This window comes from Leucoraja erinacea, chromosome 5, assembly GCF_028641065.1.
Source record: "Leucoraja erinacea ecotype New England chromosome 5, Leri_hhj_1, whole genome shotgun sequence".
NCBI classification, from domain to species: Eukaryota; Metazoa; Chordata; class Chondrichthyes; order Rajiformes; family Rajidae; genus Leucoraja; species Leucoraja erinaceus.
Window position 1 is genome coordinate 74,518,403 of NC_073381.1, and position 22,389 is coordinate 74,540,791.

Consider the following 22,389-nt stretch of genomic DNA (forward strand, 5'->3'; position numbering starts at 1 on the left):
GAAGTATCTTGTAAAAAGCAGACAATACCTTTTTTCCCTTTCTATTCTGCAGAAATGAACCCCTAAACAGCTAAAACATTTCCAGTAAATTAGTTTAGCAATGTCCGACCCTTCATGTACAATGAAATTATAAAATTTGATGCTCAACAAATTCAAAACTAGATTGCAACTAATCATTCCACTGGCACTCTGTTGATGGTAGTATTTTTAAAAATCAAGGCAACTTCAGTTAGATGATCAAACTTTGTGAGATAGTTTCCTAAATGCAGAGGACACCAACATCAATCACCCATCCTCACTAGTTCTATGTTATCTCACTTTCTTATCCACTTCCTACAAATTAGGGGCAATATTACAGAGGCCAATTAACGTACAAACCCACGTCTTTGGTATATTGGAGGAAGTCGGAGCACCCGGACAAAACGTAAATGTCACAGGGAGAACAAATAAACCACACAGACAGCACCCAAGGTCAGGGTCGACCTGGGCCTCAGGTGCAGTCAGTCTGCAGCTCTACCACCAGTGCCATTGGGCCAGAGTTTGTATGTTTTCCCTGTGACTGCTTGGGTTTCCTCCATATTATGCTCCGGTGGTGTCCTCTGAAACTAAAACCAATGGCAAGATCTTTTGACAATTCAAATTGCTACAAGGTCCATAAGGCTGTGCATGGGCAAAGCCTCTGCCTGCATTACCCGAGGCATAAGGGCCTGTCCCACTTGCATGCGATTGCATGCGTTTGGTGTGACCAAACGGAGGCGGAGTTCACGCAAAGTTCGCGCTAAGTTCACGCGTGACGTCATTTGCGTCATGCTTACCAATTAGGTGGGCAGGAGGTGGGCCGAATGAATTTGGGCGTCGCACAGCGTCGGGCAGTGACGTCTTAACGCAGTGCCACGCCAGGCGGTGACGTCATCGCGCAACGCCACGTGCTAGGCGTACGCCGTCAAGATTTCTGACACTGACAGATTTTCGGAGCCCCGCGCGATGTCGGGACCAGCCCCGACCAACTCGGCGTTTCTAAGTGGGACCGGCCCCGCGCGGCTATACGGTGCCCGTATGCCTCAAGCGACCACGAGGTCGCGCAATTTGCGAGCCAAGGTCGCGTAAGTGGGACAGGCCCTTTACTCTCTGCTCGTCCACCTCGCATAACTGTAGCAACAAAGACTCAAGGTTACTGAGAGTCAAGCAACCATAAGAGGTCAGTGCAGCTCAGGGCTACCACTGGGTGGGGGAGCTCATGAGCTGGTTCAGTCCATCTGTCTGACTGCGTGTCAATTATTGTGGGCACTCCTCTCTCCGACAAAGTATGGCTTTGTTACATTTGTTTTTGAAGAGTTACTTGAATGTAATTTTCATTTTTGGTATGTTCAAAATAAAAACCCTGGAAGAAAACCAACATGTCCCCATTTTTATCAGAATAAAAAAAATCAGAATATACTTACTAATTTGATAGTTTGATCCCACGATCCAGAAACAACCAGATGCTCTCCTCGTGTTTGACTCCAATCCACACAGTAAACCTGCGACAGCAGAGGGGAAAAAACCCACCAAATAGTTAAATAAGCAAAATGAAATCATTAGTAAGTGTATCAGCAGTTATGGGTCCAGTGGGTTTCCTTCACGTGCTCCAGTTTCTATTTGCTACTGGATATATTCAGTGTATACAGAATTTTCTGTTTTATTTCAGGTTGACTACATCTGCGTTTTTTTGCTTTTGCCAAAAAACACTGATCAGAATGGCCTCAACAGCAACAACACAGGTGGACAGAGCAGCAATCAAAGAGGATGATCATTCTATGCCCTTTGATCATAGAGGATATTCCACTATGATATTATGAGAACTTGAGAGATTAATTCACAAAACTTATTTGGGAAATTAGTTTACCAATGGATAAGTAATGATAAACTGAAAATATTTCCCAATACAATACACATTTCATTTTGCATAGAATTATTTTTAATGTTCTGAAAGAATAACAGCAGAGAAAACAGGTTCAAAATTCACTGCACTTAGAAGGTTGTAAATATGAAATGTTTTATTTGAAAGGTAAAACATATAGCTATAGGTGAGTTAACCTACATCTGCTGTTGGCCGTCTAAAGCTGTTCTTCAAGTGAATAAAGTTTCCACTATACTGCACTTAGCCAGGATTAAGGTCAAGGAACCAGGTTTCCGACAAAATACTACATGGGCCACATTAGAACATGTCCTAGCCCTTGTGAACAGCAATTTCAAAACAACAGTAGATGTGCCTCATTGGCAAGGACAGAGGACTGGTTAGGTACTGGTAGAAGCAATTGTTTAGGTACTGATTTAAGTCATTTTCAGAATGGCAAATTATTACTAGTGTGATACTGTGGGGATCAGAACTGGACCCTCCGTTTTCAATATTTCTATTAATGATTTGGATAATAAGATAAAAGACTAACATCCCAGTTGCCTGATAATACAGCTAGGCGAGAAGGTAAGTTTGAGGATACAAAGAGTCTGGAGAGAGATAAAGCCAGCTTAAGCTGTGAGCAACAATTTATAAATATGAAGTATAAAAAGAGGTTATTGACATAGGAAAAATATTAAAGGATAACACAGTGAGAAACTAGTAAATTGAGAGTGATCGAGAAATACAAGTTCATGATGTGCAGGTTTGCAAGTATTAAAGGCAGTAAAATGTACTCTTTGGTGGTCGGAATGCAAAAGCAAGGAACTCTTGCTCGGTTTCCCAGGGATTTGGCAAATCCACATCTGGAGTAGAGGGTAAAGTTTTGGTCTCCATTTCTGAAGAATAATTCTGTGTTTTTGGAAGTTTTTAAAAATGTTTCAGTGCAGTACAAATTTACTGGATTGATGTCTAGGATTAGGGAATTTATCAGAAGAAAAGAAACTGAGGAAGGTTGGCCAAAATTTGCTGGGGTTTTGGAGAATGAGATGTGACTTCACTGAGAAATGCATGATCCAAGAGGAATTGTTGGGGATGAATCAAGGAACTGTTTCCTCCAGCTGGAGAAACTTGAACAAAGGAGCATGTTATCATGATAGGGATCAGCCATTTGGAAATGCAACAAGGAGAAAGCTCCTTTAAGCAGAGGAGCAATAATCTGCAGAATTTTCTGCAGGGGTCTGAAGAAGGGTCCAGTCTGAAACGTCACCCATCCCTCTTCTCCAGAGATGCTGCTTGACCCACTAAGTTACTCCAGCACTTTGTATTTATCTGCAATAATTTTATCACTGTTATGGTTATTCAATCATTGAATATATTCAAGATTTTGATAAGTAGATTTCTGTGCACCAAGTTTATCGGTTAGGCATATGGACTTAAGATATGGAATCAGCCGCAGTTTTATGAAGGTCAAGGCAGGCTCACAAGGGCCAAATGACCAACTCATGGTTCACTGTCTTCCTGCGAACATTTGTTTACCATTTCCTGCCATCCAAAATGACCTACATATTCTTGTTGTTTCTTTTTATTAACAAAACCTCAATTCACACTAATACATTACCACAAACTGTAATTTTGTGAAACAACTTGTGCGTCATATGATCACGCATTACGAAAATCCAAATACGTTACACCAACTGGTTCCAATTTAACTAGTGTGCCATGTACGTTCTCAGAAAGTTAATAGATTTGTCATACACAACTAGCCTTTCATAAGGCTGACAGCCTCATTATATTGTGATTTTCCACTTTCCACTTTCCCTTATCGTGTCCTAAATAACAGATTGTAGTATTTTCCCTATTACTAACAAGCCCAGTTTTTCTCCTTTCTTTCTTGCCAGCTTCGAAGCCACAAGAGCCACATTAAAATCTAGTGAATTCTGCACAATCAAAATAAATGTATCTATAACACCTGCAGCTATCTATTATAAAACCTCAAGAAATGGCCATTAAAGTTAAATAACTGAAGAGTATCTTTTCCTTTTATTTTACCAACTGAATATTTCTTCCTGATTCTCATCAGTCTCATGATCCTTACAATGTACCTTATCTTCATGTCTCCTCATGGAATGACAGGATGCAAAATACTTATTTGATAGAACAAAGAATCCCTCCCCTGTGACCTACACCATCAATATCTTGGAAGGGCTCATGCTAAATTTCAGTCACCTTCAGTAACCTGTCTTTTCTTCTTTCTTCTTTACTTTACAATTCTAATTTCTCTCTCTCTCAATTTATGGGTCGGCTTTTGCCGAGTTTTCAAACTTTCCAAATTCTCAGTGTTACCATCTGAGTACCAACATTGTTTGCCTATTCTAATCTAATACCTTGTCTTCGCCAGTTGGCCACATTGAACACTTACTGCAAGTGGAGCTTTTATTCCAAGAGAAGACACAAAATGCTGGAGTAGCTCAGCGGCTCAAACAGTATCTCGGGATAGGTGACGTTTCAGGTCAGACAGAGTTCTTATTCCTGATGGGAATGTATATTAAAGATGGACACAAAATGCTGGAGTAACTCAGGGGACAGACAGCATCTCTGGAGAGAAGGAATGGGTGACGTTCCGAGTCGAGACTCTTCTTCAGACTGATGTCAGGAGAGTGGGCGGAACAAAGATAGAATGTAGTCGGAGACTGGTAGGAAAACTGTGAAGGGGAGGGGATGGAGAAAGAGGGTTACTTGAAGTTAGAGAAGTCAATGTTCATACCGCTGGGGTGTAAGCAGCCCAAGTGAAATATGAGGTGCTGTTCCTCCAATTTGCGCTGGGCCTCACTCTGACAATGGAGGAGACCCGGGACAGAAAGGTCTGTGTGGGAATGGGAGGGGGAGTTAAAGTGTTCAGCATCCGGGAGATCAGGTTGGTTTAGGTGGACTGAGCGGAGGTGTTCAGCGAAACGATCGCTGAGCCTGCGCTTGGTCTCGCTGATATACAAGAGTCCACACCTGGAACAGCGGATACAGTAGATGAAGTTGGAGGAGATGCAAGTGATCCTCTGCCTCACCTGAAAAGACTGTCTTGGACAGAGTCGAGGGGGGAGGTATAGGGACAGGTTCCATCTCCTGCGGTTGCTGGGGAAAGTACCTGGGGAGGGGGTAGTTTGGGTTGGAAGGGACAAGTTGACCAGGGAGTTGCAGAGGGAACAGTCTCTGCGGAAAGCAGAAAGTGGTGGAGATGGGAAGATGTGACTAGTTGTGGGATCTCGTTGGAGATGGCAAAAATGTCGGAGGATTATATGCTGTATGCGATGGCTGATGGGGTGAAAGGTGAGGACAAGGGGGACTCTGTCATTGTTACGAATGGGGGAGGGGAAGCAAGAGCAGAGCTGCATGATATCGAGGAGACCCTAGTGAGAGCCTCATATATATTGGAAGAGGGAAACCCCCGTTCCCTAAAGAATGATGATCTGGTGTGGAACACCTCATCCTGGGCACTGATGCGTTGTAGAGGGAGGAATTGGGATTAGGGGATAGAGTCTTTACAGGAAGCAGGGTGGGAAGAAGAGTAGTCTAGATAGCCATGGGAGTCAGTGGGTTTGTAATAGGAGTCAGTGGGTTTGTAATAGTCTGGCTCCTGTGATGCAGACGGTTTCTGCAGTTCTTGCCTACACATTTTGTCAGTTACAATATCCCCTTTTTTGCTTTATTTGGGGAGATTTTATATTCTGTTCATCTTTTTAATACTTTTCATTTATCCTGTTTTCTTCCCTTATTGTGTTCTGTTTAACTCCCTCACTATTCCTCTTTCATTTGAACCTACATTCCCTTATTTCTTTTGTCATTGTCTACTATTTTTCTCTTCGTATTTCTTTCATTGGTTCACAAACTCAACAATTGGACATGGGCATCCCTTGCGGTCTCCTATTTGACAATACTTTGTTAACAAATCCACATGCAGCAAATTTCAGCATAATGGAATGATTATGATTATTTCGCGTCAATCAAAGCCAAACCAGCCGTTACAACAATTTCTGGCTCGCTTAAGTGAAACCATTTCAAACGTCTCTACACCGAGAGAGTTCAGGAATAAATAGTAGTAGTATATATTTTATTTCAAACATGTAAAACAAAAACATTTAAAAACAAAGCAAAATAACAAAAAATGAAATGATTAAAACTATACACAACCCATTGAATAACTTCTCATAAACAACACAAATTAAACCGTACATATTCGAAAAGGAGTAGGAGAAAGTAGACACTTATTTATTCCTACCCCTTCTCCGCTACTCATCAATTAATTCACAAACTTTATCTCATCTACATACATACATATACATAATTGTGATGTGGAAGGAAAATGATACATGGTTTTTAAATGTTTTTACAAATAAAGAACTGAAAAGTGTGGCGTGCAAAAGTATTCAGCCTCCTTTACTCTGATACCCCTAAATAAAATCCAGTGCAACCAATTGCCTTCAGAAGTCACCTAATTAGTAAATAGAGTCCACTTGTGTGTAATCTAATCTCAGTATAAATACAGCTGTTCTGTGAAGGCCTCAGAGGTTTGTTAGAGAACATTAGTGAAAAAACAGCATCATGAAGCCCAAGGAACACACCAGACAGGTCATGGATAAAGTTGTGGAGAAGTTTAAAGCAGGGTTAGGTTATAAAAAAATATCCCAAGCTTTGAACATCTCACGGAGCACTGTTCAATCCATCATCCGAAAATGGAAAGAGTATGGCACAACTGCAAACCTACCAAGACATGGCCGTCCACCTAAACTGACAGGCCGGGCAAGGAGAGCATTGATCAGAGAAGCAGCCAATGGTAACTCTGGAGGAGCTGCAGAGATCCACAGCTCAGGTGGGAGAATCTGTCCACAGGACAACTATTAGTCGTGCACTCCACAAATCGAGCCTTTATGGAAGTGTGGCAAGAAGAAAGCCATTGGTGAAAAAAAGCCATAAGAAGTCCCATTTGCAGTTTGCCACAAGCCATGTAGGAGACACAGCAAACATGTGGAGGAAGGTGCTCTGGTCAGATGAGACCAAAATTGAAGTTTTTGGCCTAAATGCAAAACGCTATGTGTGGCGGAAAACTAACACTGCACATCACCCTGAACACACCATCCTCACTGTGAAACATGGTGGTGGCAGCATCATGCTGTGGGGATGCTTGTCTTCAGCAGGGACAGGTAAGCTGGTCAGAGTTGATGGGAAGATGGATGGAGCCAAATACAGGGCAATCTTGGAAGAAAACCTGTTAAGAGTCTGCAAAAGACTTGAGATTGGGGCGGAGGTTCACCTTCCAGCAGGACAACGACCCTAAACATACAGCCAGAGCTACAATGGAATGGTTTAGATCAAAGCATATTCATGTGTTAGAATGGCCCAGTCAAAGTCCAGACCTAAATCCAATTGAGAACCTCTGGCAAGACTTGAAAATTGCTGTTCACAGACACTCTCCATCCAATCTGAGCTTGAGCTATTTTGCAAAGAAGAATGGGCAAAAATTTCAGTCTCTAGATGTGCAAAGCTGGTAGAGACATACCCCAAAAGACTTGCAGCTGTAATTGCAGCGAATGGTGGTTCTACAAAGTATTGACTCAGGGGGGCTAAATACTTTTGCACGCCACACTTTTCAGTATTTAATTTGTAAAAAAATTTGAAAACCATGTATCATTTTCCTTCCACTTCACAATTATGCACCACTTTGTGTTGGTCTATCACATAAAATCCCAATAAAATACATTTACGTTTGTGGTTGTAACGTGACAAAATGTGGAAAAGTTCAAGGGGTATGAAAACTTTTGCAAGCCACTGTATATTTACAAATCTATATATTTATACTCATATAATATGTATATATATATACACATATACATATATATACATTTACATATATACCAGGCACGTGCCGTCAGGGTAGGGAAGGTAGGCACTGCCTACCCTGACTAAAATTATAAAATGGCAATTACTAAATATAAATAGTAAAGGCATGGGAGAATTATGCCTAAAATTATAAAATGGCAATTACTAAATATAAATAGTAAAGGCATCGGAGAATTATGCCTATCTAAGAGATCGATTTTAGGTAGGCATAATTCTCTGTGCCTTTCAACTGCAGCACTTGTAACCCTTGAAGGTCTGTGCAGCCCATGTGCTGTCAGCGCTGCTTCAAGCTGTCATTTTCAAGCGGGACTGAAGGCAGCTGAAATTCTGCTTTTGCAGCCCTGCGCAGGCGCAGCTGCCTACAGCGCAGGTGCAGCAACAGTTTCTTGGCGGGATTTTCAAATATGGATTGTCATTATTTTAAGTCATTATTTTAAGTGTATCTTAGGAAACAAAGAGAGAAGAACGGAGTTTGTGTGCCGATAATGTGGTAAGTACATTTGTTGGTGCTTTATGTTTTTAAATACCGTATTTCCCGGGGTGTGGGGGGGAAAGAGTTCCTTTCACAGCGTTTGGGGAGTCTGGCTCGGGGTAAAGTTGTGGGGAGGGCACGAATGTTGTGAAGGAGGGGGGCGGGATCAAGCCACTTGCGATGCTCCTTGCACGGAGCCACTACATTGAGACCGGGGGGAGGGGAGGGAGAAGTAGTTTGGGTGGCTGTGAGCAGCCGCCGGGCCGGACAGCGGAACCAGCCGTCACCTCAGCTCCTTCTGCCGGCCTCTGGCAGCTCTCCGTCTAAAAACCTCTCTCCAGCCGCTCGCTGGCCTCACTCATGTCAGATGCTTCCCGCAAATTCTTAAATTCAGACAGCGGGATTGAGGTTACTCAGCTGTGGGAATTTAAGGATTTGCGGGAAGGGGCTGACATGAGTGAAGTCGGCGAGCCGCAGGTGAGAGGTGTTCAGATGGAGAGCACTGCCAGAGGTGAGCGGGCCGGCAGAAGGCGCTGAAGTGGCGGCCAGTTCTGCTGTCGGGTCCCGGCGGCTGCTCGCAGCTACCCAAGCTGCCTCTATACCCGGCTACAATGCGGTGGCTCCGCGCCCGGAGCGCCACAGCAGCGGTGAGTGAGTGAGTTACTGGCATTATCCCCGACCCCCTCCTTCTCAACACTCCTGCTCTCCCCGCAACTTTACCCCTGGCCAGACTCTCTCTGAAAGGAACTGTCCCCCCAATTGGTCCCTCGAACAAGTGTTGTCATTCAATAAGATGACAACTGATTCAACTATGCTCCCGTTTTTCCCACCATCTCTCTACCTGCCATCACCCTTCACCCCCCCACCCATTCAGTAATTCAGAATAAAGGAAACTTGGAAGCCTTGGGCAAATTAAATTGTTACCGTCTTTATTTTTTATTTTTACTGAGAGAACAATCTGCTCTGGCACGGTTTAATTAAAAAAAAAAAGCCAACTGACTGCCTACCCCGAGTAATCACTCACGGCACGTGCCTGATATATACATATACACACACACACATATATATATATGTACCGTTAAAAGTCTCGACTTGTGTGTCTGTCTGTCTGTCTGTGATCTTCAGGAGCTACACCAAACGATACACAATAGCGCAACATTTTTTGCGGAATCTTACTCTGCCTTTTCCCGTCGTCGGTTTAATCAGGTTTTCTTCAGATTTAAAGTTATATTTCACGTTATTGATATTTCAAGGTTTAAAAAAAGCTAACTTTAACAAGATTTTTACTGTTAAAATCCTTGCTACACCAGCTTCCAACAGACTTCGATACAAAGTTGCAATACAGGAACACTCTGCTGCCACCAAGTTTTCACCTGAATGGGATATCACAGTCCTCCACCTTTTGCAACAATGTTGCCATCATGCAACACTTACTCCAGCATCTGGCAGCAGGTGCTTCAACAGGAGGGGGAGGGTGAATTCCTATTGCAGTTGGCAGACAGGGGAAGTGCAATTGGAACTTACTCCAGCACCTGGCAGGACAGGAGGGGGAGGGTGAAATACTATTGCAATTGGAGGCATGCAATTGCAATGTTTTTTAAGTCCAGTACTGGGGGAGGCAGGGGAGTGCTGGAATCTTACGTTCAGCAACGGGTTGAGTTGAAAGACCACGCCCGTGGGGGCTACGGGTTAGTGGTGCAATATTGTGTTGGGGGACCAGGCCTTCTCCCGTGTGACAGGGATCCAAACGGGGGGGGGGGGGGGGGGGGTGTGTGTGTGTGTGTGCGTGTGTGCGTGTGTGCGTGCGTGCGTGCGTGCGTGTGTGTGTGCGTGCGTGTCCCCATATATATAAACTTAACCGTCATCACAGCCCTTCCTCATTCTTTTACCTCTGGAAATTATTTTTTTTGCACTTCTTAAACTGTGTAATGTTCATGCTTTGCATGAGTTCGACATCCAAATCATTCCACAATTTAACCCCACAGATTGAAATACACATACTCTTCATAGTTGTACGAACACAAAGTTTCTTTAAATTAAATTTTCCTTTCAAATTATAACCACCCTCACTGTTAAAGAACATTTTTTGTATATTACCTGGGAGTAAATCATTTCTTGCTTTGTACATTATTTGGGCGATTTTAAATTCTACTATATAGGGTAGCAACACATAACCTATAGGGTAGGCTACATAGAACCTTTTACCCAGAGAATTCCGGTTAAGACAACAATTCATTCAAACTGGAAGTTCACCAGATCTACTTTAAAAATTTCACGTTTACCTCTTGAGTATGTTCTTTGAAGACTTGTAGGGGTTCAGAAGGGCCTGCTGTGTCCCATATTTGCAGCGATCCATCACCACTACCAGTGACCAGGACATGTTCATTGTTCTCGCTCCACGTAACATCAAAAAGACTATCATTCCAGTCAAAACTAAACAGAAGGATAATTTATTTACATCTGGCTCTATAAAGATCATTTTATTTCTTTGTGAAAGTTCTGAATAACAGGGTTAATGCACTCAGAAGGACTGATTATCTATATTACTAAAAGTCTGATCTTGACCTCTTCCTGTTGTTCTGTATATTGATTTTAGAAAATACGCTGCCACTTACGGCTGTGATTTTTGGCCATCTTACTCAGAGTCCCCCTCCGCTGCGCAGGGCAAGAGGATTTTTCCCATTGATGAAAAATAAAAGAGTTATTAGTGTTTAAAAAATGTTGAGATTCTCTCTCCTGAAGACCACGCCCCTTCCGGAGGGACAATAAAACTCGGAAGTGTTTAGTACCTCAGTCAGTCTCTGCAAGATGGGGGAGCGAGAGGGTCACGTCTCTCAGTCTGAGCTGTGAATAACACTGAACACATGTCTACTAAAGTGTGAGTGGTTTTACTGACCTGTCAGTGCCCTTTATGTGGTTTGAAAATATAGTTTGGAAATGCTAAAGCTGTGTTGCTTTTGGTTTGGAAATGCTAAAGCTGTGTTACCTTTGGTTTGGAAATGCTAAAGCTCAGTTGCCTTTGGTTTGGAAATGCTAAAGCTGTGTTGCCTTTGGTTTGGAAATACTAAAGCTGTGTTGCTTTTGGTTTGGAAATGCTAAAGTTGTGTTGCCTAATTAACGCTGCCTTGCCTAATTAAAGTTGCCTTGCCTAATTAAAGTTGTGGGACCAGCCCTCCCGTGTGATGCTGGGACCCAACGGGTCCCACTTAGTCTAGTACAAGATAAATTCTCAAATAATACAAATATTTATACCTATGACAAACGGGTACAAAAAAAATGCAAAGTTGCAGGAAATCTTGTTTACCTAAGAAAGTAAGGGGCTTTTCAAAATGAATATATGTCACAAAATGGAAAATCAAGGATAAAATTGTGTTGTAACTTGGGAAACCCATTTCTTTAAGGGTGAACTTCATGAAGAGAAAGGTAAATCTAATTGATCCAAGCAATTTTATAACAGTTTCTTCTAATGTAATTCACTTAGCCTCCCAACTCCTTGATAGCTCCAGGAGCAAAAGTATCTCCTAAACCCATGGCTCAAAGTACATTTCGCCTTCATCTTCTGATTTAGTGAAAACACAACTAGCAAAATGCGCAAGAAGCAAGAATGCCTCAAGGCAGGAATGTTAGATTTCCATATCAAGCCTAGAATGTTATGGAAAAATTATTAAACATTTTTAAGTAATAGTTACTCATGTCTACGTTACACATTACATTAGAATTACATTACAGCAAGTTTGAAAATCTTGTCCAATCTCTGATTGTCCAGGTATGGTCTAACATTGAAAAAAATCCATTAAATGTTGCTTTCTTGATAGCCAGTTAGTTCATTTTATCTTGCAATAAATACTTGGTAAGGATCTCAATGTTACAACTGTTTTGATTGTGCCAGACTGGCAGATTTTCCCGATGTTATTCCTATCGCTACCCCCACTTTTACTTCCCTGTTTTTTTTTTAATGTTACTCGAAGGTTTTATATAATTTCCAGTAAACCTGAAAAGTTTAAAGGGGGCATGGGAAATGGGACCCCAGTGAATTGTAGGGGAGCACAGGAAAAGTTAGTTTCAAGTGTGAGGAAACGTACACTTAATCATGATTAAACTGGATTTCAAGGTGAGAACGTGAATCTCAGTGAAATGCAGGAAACATGACCCAAGTAAATTTCAAAGGAGTGCAGGTACCATCATCCAGTGAGTCAGATGACAAAATAACTGAACCTCTGAACATTCAGATAACAGATTATCAGAGTTTTACTGTGGTTGGCATTACAATTATAACATTCATCACTTGCCTTTTGATAAAAATTAGGCCGTAATGAAGAAAAGCCAACATTAACTTTACATAAAGCAGAAACCCAAATGTTATCATTTTATTGTCCCTGCCAACATTTAGGACATTATGGAAACTTTCAATTTGCAGTACCTCCTGAATATGTGAATTCCAGTTTCCGTCTGTTCCAGCACCACTAATGTTCCACATCCTGAAAAGCAGTGCATGCAAAATAGTCAAGTACAGGCAACCACTGGAGCACCACAAATGAAACATGCAGGCAAACCCCATATTTGTGAGGTTGCACTCCTAGAAAACAAATGAGAACCATTACACAAAGCTGCATCATCGCTGAACATATCACAAAATGCAAGTTGAATTGATCTATTTATCTATGTATCCATCAATCTACCTGTTTATCTATCTATTTGCCTATACATTTATTTATTCTGTTATTTACTTACCTAACTACCTAACTACCTACCTACCTACCTACCTACCTACCTATCTATGTAGCACAAATCCAATGTGAGCTAAATTTATTCCCTTTCTTAATTTTTTGGGGTATGCAAATTCTACAAGAGTAAATTTCTGTAACACAGGGGTCAACTGTATTTATTACCACTGTATTAAAAAGCCACATTCAACTTATACAAGGATCTGAGATTTTTAAGTACTACAAAAATTTCTATACCTCAATTTCGCAATAATTTCAAGCTACAGTTGTTTGCATCATGCAGCCAAACTGCAATGAGTTTGTTAATAATGCATTTTGTTGTCTCTGTACTGTACACTGACAATGACAATTAAAATTGAATCTGAATCTGAATAATCTGATAGCGACAGAATTGTAATACAGGTGCACAACCTTTTATCCGGTGTTCCGGAAACCGAAAAACTCCGAAAACCGGCCATTTTTTCCAGGATGTCGTCTGCACACCAAAGCTCGCGTTTGGCGCCAAACTTGACCCGAAACGACCCACGGTCAACCCAGGTCTGTACTACTGTCGCGGCTGCCTCCTCCCCGGAGACCGAGGAGACATTTAAACATCTGTAAATCATTGCTTAAATATTAGTCAGTTAGTTTGGAGGGCTTTTATGTGAAGGGGGGGTGAAGGGGTGAACTTTAATTCTTAGTCCCCTACCTGGTCGGAGAGGCGGGGAGCGGTCAATGCCTTACCGGGTCGCCGTGCAGTAAGCTCCGCAGCGCCGTGGCCGCCAACTCCCAGCTGGGGTTGCGGGCGGTGCCGGTTGTAGCTCCGACCCCGGCAACTCTACCCCTGGCTGCGAGGCGCTCCAAATCCAGTGCCGCCCGCAACCGGACGCCCACAGCTCCGCAAATGTTGGGAGTCGGCGGCTTCGCAGCGCTGGGATACAAGCGGGGAGCGGGCAATGCCTTACCGGGTCGCTGTGCGGTAAGCTCCAGGGCGCTGAGGCCGCCTTCTCCCAACGTTCGCGGAGCTGGGGCCGCGGGCGGCGCTGGATTTGGAGCGCCTCGCAGCCAGGGGTAGAGTTGCCGGGGTCGGAGCTACAACCGGCACCGCTCGCGGCCGGACGGAGCCCCCAGCTCCGCGATGTTGGGAGTCGCCGACCAGGTAGTGGACTAAGAATTAAAGTTTACCCCTTCACCCACCCACCCCACCACCACCACATAAAATCCCTCCAAACTAACTGACTAACATTTATGCAATGATTTACAATGATTCCCCGGTCTCCGGGGAGGAGGCAGCCGCTCCAGACTTTTCAAGCTGCCCGCGCTACCTACCTAATCTACGCTAAAAATCTTCCATTCGGAAATCCGAAAATGTCCGAAATCCGACAAGTGTCTGGTCCCAAGGCTTTCGGATAAAAGGTTGTGCACCTGTAATTGTAATTTTTCTACATAAATATTGCAAAAAGGTATGCACATTAAAAAAATAAGGCAATATTCAATCCAGTTTACCACACTGTATCAGGTTAAAACTTTGTATGGTTCCCCGAACCAAACGCCAATGATTTACCTCCGGCAGCCACATGGCCTGAACATAAGCAAGCAGCTCTTTTATGCCTAACCAAAACCAAAAGGATTTTTTTCCATATTATAAATTTATATGGCTTTTAAAAGAATTATGAGATGCATTTTCTAATATCAATAGTTCAAAACCGGACAATCCCAACACAATCATTTACACTTATTTCAAAATGGGAATTTTACGTAATGATATCCCCAAATAAATAATTGTTCAAATAGTAAAGAAAAAGTAAACTAAATTTAGAAATATAGAACAATTATACCTAAAAATGTACTTAATTTATAATTAATTCATTTAATTTGCTGAAACTAAACATTCACGTGGGGAAAGCAATTGAGGTCCGCAAACTTGTTCCATCATTCAGTTAGATAATGAAACTCAAGTTTGTATCATATCCTCACATACCTGCGCAAATAAAAATCAATCAATTGCAATCTTCAATGCTGCAACTGACCCGTTATTTATAACCTTCTTGTAAAGACAAACTTTCAATTCTGCTACCCTGTATGAAGAGAACTTCCTATCAATCATGAAAGGCCTAGCTCTAATCTTACTAAGCCCACTCACTATGTCATTCCTGTGAGAAACTAGAACTATCTACGTAACCTGTCTTGATAAATTATCTTTTAGAATTGGTTAACATTCTGGGGAGCTTGAGGGCTAAGACTCATTTAGGTAAAATAAACCAGAAGACAAGGAAGGGAAGAATTTTAAATTGGGATGGCTGAAAACAAGACATTCAAACAATCTAAAGCAAGTATTGAGGACACAGAGATAGTCATAAATCTGGTCCATTAATCCTGAAGACACAATTTTGAAAACAATAATTGTTGCCACTTGTGAGCACGATCAACCTAACTCCTTCTAGCACATTCTCTGAGGAGAAAGGGAGTTGTGATCCGACCAAATTTTATCCTGCATATATCATAAAAAGATTAGTAATAGAACGGGAAAACACTATTTTCATTTTGGATTTCAAGCATCTATGCTTTTCTGCCTTCTATTTAAAGTATGACCAATATCTTGGTCTGAGATGCACACCTAAAGTCAGGTAGATTATATAAATTCAAGTCTTCCATTTCTCGTTTTGTGATTCCACTTCTATACTGTGATTCTTTACTAGTGATTGCAGCGTAGGTTTACAAGGTTAATTCTCGGGATGGCGGGACTGTCGTATGCTGAGAGAATGGAGCGGCTAGGCTTGTACACTCTGGAGTTTAGGATGAGAGGGGATCTTATTGAAACATGTTCCCGATGTTGGGGGAGTCCAGAACCAGGGGCCACAGTTTAAGAATAATGGGTAAGCCATTTAGAACGGAGACAAGGAAACACTTTTTCTCACAGAGAGTTGTGAGTCTGTGGAATGCTCTGCCTCAGAGGGCGGTAGAGGTCAGTTCTCTGAATACTTTAAAGATAGAGCTAGATAGGGCTCTTGAAGATAGCGGAGTCAGGGGATATGGGGATAAAGCAGGAACAGGGTACTGATTGGGATGATCAGCCATGATCACATTGAATGGTGGTGCTGGCTCGAAGGGTCGAATGGCCTACTCCTGCACCTATTGTCTACTGTCTATTGTGATCAGATTTGAGATTTCAGTCACGTGCAACAAAAAAGTCCCTAATGTGTAGGAAGGAACTGCAGATGCTGCTTTAAACTGAAGATAGACACAAAATGCTGGAGTAACTCAGTGGGACAGGCAACATCTCTGGAGAGAAGAAATGGGTGACGTCTCAGGTCGAGATCCTTCTTCAGACTGAGAGTCAGGGGAAGGGGAGATCAAGGAAAATGTAGAATAGATAATTGTTGGCTAGGAGAAGGTAAACAACAAAGCAAACCGAGATAAAATGTAACCAGGGACAGTTAGACTGTTCGAAGAACTGGGAAGAGGAGCTGTTCTTCCAATTTACGCTGGGCCTCACTCTGACAATGGAGGCCCAGGACAGAAAGGTCAGTGTGGGGAGGGGGAGTTAATGCGTTTAGCAACCAAGAGATCAAATAGGTTTAGGCAGACTGAGCAGGTGTTTAGCGAAACGATCGCTGAACCTGCATTTGGTCCACACCTGGAAAAGCATATACGGTTAATTGAGGTTGGAGGAGGTGCAAGTGAACCTCTGCCTTACCTGAAAAGACTGGTGGGGTCCTTGAACGGAGTCGAGGGAGGAGGTGTAGGGACAGGTAAAAGTACCAAATATGATCCCTGCAGGATTCGGCTTTGGACCAACACCAACCATTGCTAAACACAAAGTGCTGGCATAACAGTGGGTCAAGCAGCATCTCTGGCGGAAAAGGATGAGTGATGTTTCTGGTTGGGAGCCATCTTCAGGTCCAACCCAAAATGTCACCCATCCTTTTTCTCCAGAGATGCAGCCTGACCTACTGAGTTACTCCAGCACCTTGTTACTATCTTTGGTATAAACTAGCATCTGCAGTTCTTTGCTTCTTCCTTCAGCTGCTCAAAATAAACAGAAAACTATTAATATTTTGAGTGAAAATAAATCCCATGTTAATGCCTGTCTAATGATAATCATTGTTGCATGCTTTATTTCACAGCACTAAGCTATGGATGGAAAATGTTGCAATCTGACAGGAGCTGTCCATCAAACCTTCATACAACAGATTAATTATAGCAAAAGCATTAACATACTTATTTGGACATCCGATACATACACAAAGGCAAGAATAATAGATGATGACATGTTTCAGAGATGTGTTTGTAATAAGGACTGAAACAGGCCGTTTGGACCAAATGGTCCTTTTCAGTTCTATGTTTAAACGCTGCATCCACAGACACAATGTCTGTCTAATAATCAAGTTTGATATTCCTACTGCGCATTCCCAGGTCATTGGTCACTAGCTATAAACATTGTTGGGTGCGGATCTGCATTTTGTTATCTTTGGTTATCAGACCTTAATTTCAGCGAGCGAGTTGTGCTTTGTGCTGCTCCGTGGGGTCGGGGTCCATGGTCGGGGTCGGGTCTCCGGCGCCGTGGGTGCTGCCGAGCCGACGCTGGGCGTCCCCATCCCCAGTTGTCCCATCCCCAACTGGAGGCGGCTGGAGGTGGTGGGTCAGGCTCACAGCCGGCACGGGGGGGCTCAGTCCTGGGGTGTCGGGAGCCAGTGGCAGTCGGTTTGCCCCCTCGGTGGAGGGCATGAGACATTACAAGTAGTCATTACAACTACACTGGAGCTCTTCGTGTAGTCTTCCGGCATCAAAGACCCTGCTGTCTTTAAACGCTGCATCCACAGACACAATGTCTGTGTAATAAGCGAGTTCGATATTCCTACCGCACATGCCCAGGTCATAGTTCACTCGCTATAAACATTGTCAGGTGTTGTGAATCAGTCGGAGAGGTTTGGTGGCGGTGGGGATCAAGCGGCGGCCACCGGCGGGAACGCATACGGCGGGCCACGGAACATTTCCTGAGAAGGGTCTCGACCAGGAACATCACCCATTCCTTTTCTCTGGGGATGCTGCCGATCCAGCCGAGCCGCCGCAGCACCCCGCGTGCACCCCCGCCGACAGCCCGCACTTGGCCCCCGCTGGCACGTTTGGCTGGTGGCCGCTGAGTGGGGCGGGGGACCCGGCCGGCCAAACCTCCCAGGCGCCGACAGAGGCTGAGCGCCGGCCATCGGCGGGGGTGCGCCCGGGGTGCTGCCACTGCTCAGCTGGACGGGCAGTATCCCCGGAGAAAAGGAATGGGTTCCTCGGGAGGAGGAGCCAGGCCGGGCTGGAGCAAGCGCCTCCTCCCCCCCGCCCCGCCCCAACCACGGGCCTGTGGGCCGCCGCTCTGGGGTCACCCTGGAAGTCTCCGACCACCCCCCTGGGCGAGGACGGGATACCCGGGGGGGGGGTCCAGCGGCAGCTTGGCAGCATCCGCGGCACTGGGGAAACGGGCTCGATGCAGGCTGTGGATGAGGCGCGTGTCTGTGCAGCCTCGCACCCGTTCCTCAGATTAAACATATTTTTACACATAAATCATGAATAAAGATAAGAATTTACAGTTTTTGCAGCCAGCGCCTCGTTAGCTTTTTCTTTATAACGAGTGACCTTTAACAAATCCCATGATTCCTTGCTTTTTTTGGAATACCGAACTCGCTTATTGCCAACCAAGATTATTTCTTAAAATATCATATGGGATAGATAAACTGTACCTGACCACACTGAGCACAGAAACAGGCATTTTGGCCCAACTTGGCCGTGCTGACCCATTCACGAGTCCCACCTACCCGCGTTTGGCCCATATCTCTCTAAGCCATTCTTATGCATGTACCTGTCAAGATGTCTTATAAATAGTTATGTAAAATACCAATAAATCCAAAACAAGAATAATCCTTACATAAATTAATCGAACTGACTAGATAAACTGTTTGGGGGGCTGTATATACAACTTCATTTTGCATGAGTTTCTTGTTCTTAAAGCAAAATGCCAAACTTAATCACAAACGATCTCTTGTGTGTCGGCCACGGTACCTGCGATTCCGTAGTACTGGGAGGTAGCGCAGGCCACTCTGGAGGGAAAATAGGGAGATATTTCTACTGCATAACCGTGCCGGGCTGGCACCCGGAAGGTTTTAATCAATGCAGCGTCCGTCATTCTTCATTGTTAAGTGAGCAGTGAGTGAGAGAGAGAGCGAGCACTATGTAACCTGCAGCACTGCCCGCGATCCACGTCTGCTGCAACGCACTCTGGCGACTTAGTTGTAAACAAAGATTATAGCTCCTCTAGTATCTTTGGTCGTAAACACGCAACAGAACGCGGACCCAGATCCGGCGGCGCGCGGCTCCGACAGAACGCGAGCCCAGTTGAGGCGGCGCGCGGCCGCTGCTGTAGAACGCGGACCCAGATCCAGCGGCGCGCGGCCGCTGCTGTAGAACGCGGACCCAGATCCGGCGGCGCGCGGCTCCGACAGAACGCGAGCCCAGATGAGGCGGCGCGCGGCCGCTGCTGTAGAACGCGGACCCAGATCCGGCGGCGCGTGGCCGCTGCTGAAGAACGCGAACGTGAACGCGGACCCAGATACGGCGGCGCGCGGCTCCGACAGAACGCGAGCCCAGATGCGGCGGCGTGCGACGCTGCTGCCGAACGCTAATCAGTGGTGCTGGCGGTCGCACGGCGAGGGGTAGGGTCGGGTTGCTTTCATGTAATTGGTGTTAACATTGTAAAATTAAAAGAGCCTTGGCATGAAAGGCAGCAACAAACTGTTCATTTGGGCTGTTGTCTGGAAAAGGTCTTCTCTCCAGCGCCTGACCCGCTGAGTTGCTCCAACATTTTAGTGTCTCTTCGGTGTAAACCAGCATCTGCAGTTCTTTCCTACACAATGCTCATTTAAGGGCTGTCCCACTGCGGCGACCTAATTGGCGAGTTTAGGAGAGTTTGAAAAAGTCATGTTGAAGACCTCCTTTGACTATGTTGAAGACTAGCTTCGATTAGCTTTCAGAAAATTGGACACCGAATAGTGGAGAGTGAAGACGATCTCCTTCGACCTCCCTTCGACCATGTTGAAGACTATCTACGACTGCCTTAGATTACCTTTGACTACACTCGATTACCTACGAATAACATGCCGACCTACTACGGCCTACCTCGACTAAACCTACGAGTAAAAAAATATAGATTTTTTCTATGGCGACCTTTTTTTACTCGCGGGCATTTTTCAACATGTTGAAAAATATGCCACGACCGAGCTGTGGTCTTGAGTACGCGGGGACTACTGTCGAGCATGAAGGAGACCTCAAGGACCTCCTAGGAACTACTGTCGTCAATGCTACAAGTATGTCGAGGGCAAATTCTTCTGAACTCGAGGATAAGGTTGCCGCAGTGGGACAGCCCCTTTAGTGTATGTAATCACTATCAGCTATATTAGACGTAAGAAAAACAGGACGTTCACAAGCAAAGGCATTTAATAATAGGGAAAATAAGCGAGATTTAACTAATGCTTGCTGTTTCCAAAGTTTGGCTCAGAATTGCTCACATTTTAACATTTACTGTTTATTTATTTATTTATTTTTAAAATTACTATTGCACCTCATACTTGTAATAGGTCCAGAAACATAGACCACGTCTTTTGGAATTGGTCTACTTTACCTGCTAAGAGGAATCTCATCTCTTCCAGATGTAATGTTTCAAACATATTTGATATCCACATTTTTATTGTTGGTGTGGGCGCATTTTTCCAGAATTTAAGTATAAGCTTTTTTCCCATTATTAGCCCGTAATTAAATAAATTCTTCTGAAACACGTTTAGTTCAGGGTTACCTTCCGATATTCCAAAAATAATCCATTCTGGTTTTGGTACCAGTTTTATTTTGATTAATTTTTTAAAAATATCAAATATTTCATACCAGAATTTTTGGATTTTTGTACAAAAAACAAAAGAATGCGCTATGGTAGCTTTTTGGCACAGGCATTTATCACAGATTGGTGAAACATTAGGAAAGATTTTATTTAATTTAGTTTTTGAATAATATAATCTATGTAATGTTTTGAATTGGATGAGCGTATGTCGTACGTTGATCGAACATTTATGCACCTGTAGTAAATGATTATCCCAGCTCTCTTTTGAAATGTTTATAGCTAATTCTTGTTCCCAGTCTCTTCTAATTCCATCTGTTGTGGGTATTTCTATGTTTAAAATGATATTATATAGGTACGATATTAGATTAGCTGATTCCGCCGTTGTCTTCATTGCTTCATCCAGTAAGTCGGAAGGCAGAATAAATAATATATTTAAAATAAATAAATAAATAAATGGTACCAGGACCTGGTAACGGGAGGTAAAACAACAAAAATAGACTTGGTTGGTAGTCCCCTTTATGCGGAGTTTAATGTTATAATAGAGCGATTGTTCCTACTTTCTTTTTCTTTCTTTTCTAGGGTCTACTTTCTCACTTTACTTCCTTCTCTAACTTCTTTTCTAAGGGGCTTTCTTTTCCCAACACTCTTGTACTTCACGACTATTTCACACTTTCTTTACTTTCCTTACTTCTATCTTTTTCTTAAAGCTCAAAAAAACATTTACTGAACCTAATTTGGAATCTATAAATACCTCCACGCCATACCAATGTAGTGGAGTCTTTCTCATCCCCACCGCCCACCCCCCCCCCCCCCCCCCCCCCCCCCAAAAAAAATATTCAACATATAATAATCAACTGTACAAACAGGTCATGGTCCTTGGCATACATATCGATATGTTCACACAATATTTACAATATGTCAGCCTAATGATTTCTTGCCAAACACAGTCGTGAGTGAAGAGGGAGTAGAGCATGGGGCTTAGTACACAGCCCTGTGGTGTGCCGGTGCTCAGGGTGATAGTGGAGGGCAGGTGCGGGCCCAGTCTCACTGCCTGCGGTCGCTCCGTCAGAAAGTTCAGGATCCAATCGCATATCGGCGAGCTGAGGTCTAGCTGGTGGAGTTTGGTGGTGAGCTTGGTGGGGATGACCGTATTGAATGCAGAGCTATAGTCAACGAAGAGCATCCTCACGTACGTGCCCTGTCTGTCCAGGTGAGTCAGGACAGTGTGAAGAGCCAGAGAGATGGCATCCTCTGTTGATCTATTTGCCCTGTATGCAAATTGATGAGAGTCCAGTGAGGCAGGGATGCTGGATTTGATATGGGAGAGGACCAGCCTTTCGAAGCACTTCATTGGGATTGGAGTTAGGGCAACCGGGCGGTAGTTGTTCAGGTTGGTGACTTTGGACTTTTTCGGCACCGGCACTATGGTGGCTGTTTTCAGGCACTTGGGGACCGTTGCCAGAGATAGAGATAGATTGAAGATTCTCGTGAATATCTCCGCCAGTCCTTTAGTACCCTTCCCTGTACTCTATCCGGGCCTGTAGCCTTGCGTGGATTAATCCTATGCCGAGCG

At 43.8% G+C, this 22,389-nt stretch overlaps 1 protein-coding gene across 2 annotated transcripts in view; it reads right to left on the reverse strand.

The window, feature by feature from the left end:
- Nucleotides 1–19,908, reverse strand: part of pex7 (peroxisomal biogenesis factor 7) — a 76,097-nt gene extending 56,189 nt beyond the window's left edge. For both annotated transcript variants that reach the window (XM_055635922.1, XM_055635921.1), the window contains exons 1-4: nt 18,992–19,908; nt 12,661–12,718; nt 10,523–10,673; nt 1,443–1,520 (exon numbers count right to left, since the gene is read on the reverse strand). In XM_055635922.1, coding sequence (XP_055491897.1) covers nt 1,443–1,520; nt 10,523–10,673; nt 12,661–12,718; nt 18,992–19,115 — 411 coding nt within the window. In that variant the 5' untranslated portion in view covers nt 19,116–19,908. The remainder of the gene's footprint in view (nt 1–1,442; nt 1,521–10,522; nt 10,674–12,660; nt 12,719–18,991) is intronic.
- Nucleotides 19,909–22,389: the final 2,481 nt, after the last annotated feature.